The sequence below is a fragment of the Galeopterus variegatus genome, unplaced genomic scaffold (genome assembly GCF_000696425.1).
Source record: "Galeopterus variegatus unplaced genomic scaffold, G_variegatus-3.0.2 Scaffold1418, whole genome shotgun sequence".
Taxonomy (NCBI): domain Eukaryota; kingdom Metazoa; phylum Chordata; class Mammalia; order Dermoptera; family Cynocephalidae; genus Galeopterus; species Galeopterus variegatus.
Window position 1 is genome coordinate 539,236 of NW_007727529.1, and position 5,582 is coordinate 544,817.

Here is a 5,582-nt window from a genome sequence, read left to right on the forward strand (position 1 = left end):
AAAAAAAAAAAAAGGGAAAAAAAAAATTGATTTTAGTGAGGAACAACTGCTTGAATAAAATAAAAAACATTGAATTGTTTACTTTGAATAGATGAATTATATGATATGTGAACTGTATCTTAACAAAGCTGCTGTAAAATAAAGAGGACTGTGTAAGTACAGTACGCTCAAAATGATGCCATTTACCGTAACGATTCCTGGTACATAACCTTTGTTGCAAATAAAGACATTTAGAAACAACTATTTAATTGGCCCAAAATTAAGTGAGGGAAAAATAGTGTGAAATGCTGTCATTTCCTTTCCTCAATCACTACTCAAAAATCTTAAATTGAAGGAGAAAATGGCTTGGGCACAATTAGGCTCGTGTAGTTGACTCTGCATAGTGTTGATATTTACAATTTCATTGTTTTAGGTCCTAAACCTAGTTCAGTCTTATGTGACCCTTCGGGTCCCTCTGTATGTTTCCTACGTGTTCCATTCCCCCGTGGGGGCAGGAGGCTGGCAGCATTTTGACTTGAAGTCCGAGCTTCGTCTAACTTTTGTGTACGACACTGCCATCTTGTGGAACGAGGGGATTGGCAGCCCCCCAGAAGCCGAGCTCCAAGGTGGGTTAATAAAAATTGGAAAACTATTCTTACCTCTTTTAATTACTTAAGAGGATTTTTTTTTTTACTGTAGCTAAAAATAATAGAAACAACTTTCGATATATTTTCTCTTTCTATTCTTGTTATCTAAGATAATTTCTACCTTTGTCATAGAAAAACTGTTTTCACTAAATCATATCAATGCCTCAAATTTTTCATAGTATGTGATTTAAATGTACTTTTCTACATTTCATGGATATTTTACTCTTACAGTCTATCTTAGGTAATTAATCATTTATATGTTATACAACACAATCTATATATTTCACTGGGTTCTGGAAAATGGATAGAGGAAGTTCCAGTTGAAACTAAGGAATAAACCCAAAGGAAAAATGTTACACATTTTTGTTTCTGAAAATGAGAGGTGCATTTTAAAGTTCAGTATAAATTGTGTCCTGGATTCTAGTTCTGACTCTACAACCAACTGGCTGCGTGATCTTGAGCATCTTGCTTAACCTTTCCTGGACTTAACTTCCTCTGAATAATCGGCAAAACTTCTAATATCTCTTTCTATTTTAAAATTCTATTTATTCTGCAATACTTTAGCTGAATGTCTTGGAACAATGGTCATGATTCCGCTAACTATTGGACCCATCAGCATCTGCAAACTTTGCTTCAGTCTTCATGTCAGAATGATCCATAAGCATAAAGCCAATTAATTCATTAGTAGACTGAGTCCTCTTTCTTTTTAGACACATTTTACTGTTCTGGTTCCATGAATGTCCATAGCATCACACGAGCAGTACATCTTACTAGCCAGAAGGAAAATAGAGTTGAGAGTGCATCTCCAATATAAATCTTAAATGTATTAAAATCACATTAGAGCTGTGTGAAAGGTGATGGGATCCCTCTGAGGAATCATTCCAGATTATTTCAAATGTTTTAACTCCATATCTTGCCTTAGAAGATGCATATTTAATGAGATCCTTCCTGTGGTTCTCAACTTCTACCTAAGGATCTCTTGTTTCCTTCTTATATCTGGAGCCAAATTTTGTCAAACTGTTAAATTTCTTGGGAAAGTTTCAGTGTTGTCTTTAAGCCTATAAAATTTGGAATCATTCTGGAGAGCTCAAACCCTTTTCTCTTTTCATGTCCAAATCTCCACAATTTTGACAAGTTTGTTTGTCATGACTGTCAGCGTACAGCTTCATTTTTGTAGACTGTAGCTTTAAAAAACAAAAACAAAAAAAACAAACTTGGCCCATTGTAATCACTATGTATCTCATAGTGACCTCACTCATGTTACCTAATTAATTTACTCATCTTGCCTCCCTTTAGAAACCCTTTCTCCTTAGGAAAGAAAACAAAGATACTCCCACCTCTCTTATTACTCTGAATTCTTCTGACAATACCCTTTGCCTGGAATGCTCAGAGATGAGACAAATCTGAATTAATTTTTGGAAGGAATCTGTACGTTAGTAGTCTCTGGCCACCTATGTTTCCACTCTCCTGTGCTACCCCCATTGTAGGTTCTCTCTATCCAACCAGCATGCGCATCGGTGAAGAGGGGCGCTTGGCCGTGCACTTCAAGACGGAGGCTCAATTCCATGGCTTGTTTGTGCTGTCACATCCGGGTAAGCCCCATTATCCATTAACAGTCACTCTCCATGCAAGAAGGCTGTGGTTTTTCCATATTCGCACACATTTCAGCATGCTTCCCTGTTAGCGTTGAAGCCCTTCATTTCAAATGAATTGTATATGTGCAGTTATCTCCATGAGGGCTTGATAATTGTTCAGCTTCATCTCATAATCCACACATTATTATTATGCATACTTTTACAGAAAATGCAAAATAATTAGAGTAAATGTAAAAGGAAACCCTACTGAGTTCATTTTAAGTGAAGTATTCATTAGATAAAGAGCCTAGGAATAACAATTCATTTCTCTACTTTGCTTTCATTGCACAAAAAAACTTGAATTTCGTGTGGTTGGTTCAGCAGGTGCTTCTCTGTTAACAGCTCCTTTCTAGGTGCTGTGAGAACTTCTACAATAGACTCAGAAGTGGCACTTCACTTTCATACTTAAGTTTCCGGCATGTTAACTAATTTTACTTAATAAGTGTTGGCTAGCAATTTTATTAACTGTGATGGACTGTGCTTTGAATATCAATAAGGCAGTAGTCAATAGAGCCCCATTTCTAACTTTGTATTTTTTTTGTAAGGGACATTTTATTAGAAATAATTTATTTTTCATTTGACTTTCCATATTACTAAAACTGGTTTGCATGTTTTGCCAGAGTGCCAACTTATGTCAGACTGAAAGGGAAAATAGTTCACTTGCCATCCCCGTATCCTTTTCCATGAGCTCTAGCAAAGGAGAGAACAGGGCCGAATATTCGGCAGGAGAAAAAGTGCCAACTTATGTCAGACTGAAAGGGAAAATAGTTCACTTGCCATCCCCATATCCTTTTCCATGAGCTCTAGCAAAGGAGAGAACAGGGCCGAATATTCGGCAGGAGAAAAAGGGTTTATTGTATTTTCATGAGATTGAGCTACAGGAAATACAGAACCAAAAGAATCATTTTGCTTTATTGTAACTGACAGTTCTGGAAGACGAAGATTTCCTGGTCTTTACACTTCCCTTCCACATGTCTACCTTTCTAATAAACTGAATCTTTGTTTAGCATGATTGCAGGCAATCTGATTAAAATTAGATTCCATTCATAAATTGGGTTTGCCCAGCTGTGTGGATGCTAATGGACTATTTTCAGTCAGCTCATAGCCTCGGTGCACAATAAATGCATTCACATCAGCCTTTACCACTCTGCTCTGACTCCCTGCAAAGTAGCCTTGAACAATATGACCAATTATCTTTTGGCAGAATTATAGAGAGGAAAAAAGCACTGAATTAGAAATCAGAAGTCACACATCTTATCCATGTGTGGTCTTGAAAGAGTCACACAGTCACTCTCAGCCCAGTTTCTTCTGCAAAATGAAGATAATTATAACAACACTGCCTCTTTTGCAGGCTTACTATAATAATAAAAGCAAATAATATCTGATAAGGTACTTTGAAAACTCTAAACTGTTATGCACTCTTCTAATTTAACCACTGTGCCATTATTGCTACTGGCACTTTTCTAGCATCCTATACGAGCTCAATGATCATGTCAGCTGACCATCCCGGGCTTACGTTTTCCCTCCGCCTCCTGAGGAGTGAACCAACCTATAACCAGCCAGTACAGCAATGGAGCTTTGTCTCTGACTTCGCGGTGAGTGACTAAGACTCTTACTTAATTTTCCTATTTTGCTGCTTTCTGATCACATCTCAGATATTTAAATGGAAAATATATATGTCCTCTTCTCTCCTCAAAGGTACGTGACTACTCAGGCACCTATACTGTGAAACTGCTGCCATGTACCACCCCATCACATCAGGAGTACCGCCTGCCAGTCACCTGCAACCCCAGAGAGCCTGTCACCTTTGACCTTGACATCCGATTCCAACAGGTTTGTCTCGTAGAATTATTATTATTATTATTATCCCATGACTTGTAAAATCCCATTTTGGTAAAGTCACGATTCACTTTTATCTGTAAAAAAAATATTTCACACAGAGATGACTTTAATTTTTGCACGCTGAGAAAAAAGGAAGTCAGACAGAAGGAAGCAAAGGCAGAAAGAAAGAGCAAAGAGTTGCCCTTTATCTGCTGTTCGTTCAGGATATGAAATTCATAGTTTAAGTGTATGCAAAGGTTATTATTTTTATCTGATCTTATCTGGTTTCCTCTTGGAGTTTGCTGCCTTGGAGATTTGAGAGTTTTCCCCAGAGTTCTTCATCCCTCCTTTTCTTATACTTAATCTGCGAGGAGAATGAAATCTGATAGTTCAAACCACCTCAAAGTACCTACTTACCATTATGTATTAAAAGAAATGCGATGGCACCTTTTGTCCAAGAATTATACTAAATGTTGGCCTTCCACTGACCATGGTATTTGTAAGTCCTTTATATGCCCCAATATACCAGTGGAAATGAGCTCAAGCCATACTATTTAGACCCTCTCAAAAAAATGATTTAACCTCACCAGTTTCTCTAGAAGGACAAAATCAGTATTACAACTCTTGAAGTTGGCTTGGTTGGACACGAAAATCACAGTGCAGTGTTAGTATCCTACATGCAGTGTCCAGTGAAGGTGTGTGTCTGTGAACAGTGTATTTGTGTACTATCAGAACCATCAACAATACATAAAAGGGCTTTTACACTTGGTTTTAGGTCAGTGATCCAGTGGCGGCTGAGTTTAGCTTGAACACCCAAATGTACCTACTGTCTAAGAAGAGCCTCTGGTTGTCTGATGGATCCATGGGATTTGGTCAAGAGAGTGATGTTGCTTTTGCAGAAGGTATCACTTTACAAATGAGAGGGCTGCTCTGTTAGCCACGCATATCTGTTGTGCTTTGCTTTACTGGTATTGTGTTTGAAGGAAAAAGACAATTAGGATTGTCTTTTACGGTTTTGAGACTATAACTGAGTCTTCATCACTTTGGCAGCTATGAAGAGTCACTGAAATTGGGTGTATGTTACTGGATAGCTTTTTATTCTGGGGAACCAAACTTCTATCTCCTTTACTTAAATGACTTTTGGAGCAACTCTGTTTTTTTTTTTTTTTTTTTTTTTTTTTTTTCCCCAATTTGTATGGACTCAAATACTACAGCTACCTGAAATTGTAAATGCCTCACAGGCAAAGATTGTGCCTATCTTGTTCAATAGCATATAATCAACACCTAGCAAAAATACCTAACACATGCAGTAGAGGTTCAGTAATAGCTTTGAAATAAATGATCACATACCAGGGGTTTTTATTAAACCCTCTTTCAAAAGCAATGAAGTTAATTAGGCTTTTTATTGATGTTTTCTTTCTTAGTGTTAGTCTATGTTGCATTAGTTTACATCTTACCAACTCATTTATTTATGTAAACTGAGCTTTAATCACTATGGGAT

General features: G+C 37.2%; 1 protein-coding gene across 1 annotated transcript in view; it reads left to right on the forward strand.

Moving 5' to 3' along the window:
- Nucleotides 1-5,582, forward strand: part of FREM2 (FRAS1 related extracellular matrix protein 2) — a 230,825-nt gene that overhangs the window by 221,233 nt on the left and 4,010 nt on the right. Inside the window, exons 17-21 of the mRNA XM_008576888.1 lie at nucleotides 413-605; nucleotides 2,114-2,218; nucleotides 3,728-3,855; nucleotides 3,959-4,093; nucleotides 4,857-4,983. Of these exons, the coding sequence (XP_008575110.1) occupies nucleotides 413-605; nucleotides 2,114-2,218; nucleotides 3,728-3,855; nucleotides 3,959-4,093; nucleotides 4,857-4,983 (688 nt within the window). The remainder of the gene's footprint in view (nucleotides 1-412; nucleotides 606-2,113; nucleotides 2,219-3,727; nucleotides 3,856-3,958; nucleotides 4,094-4,856; nucleotides 4,984-5,582) is intronic.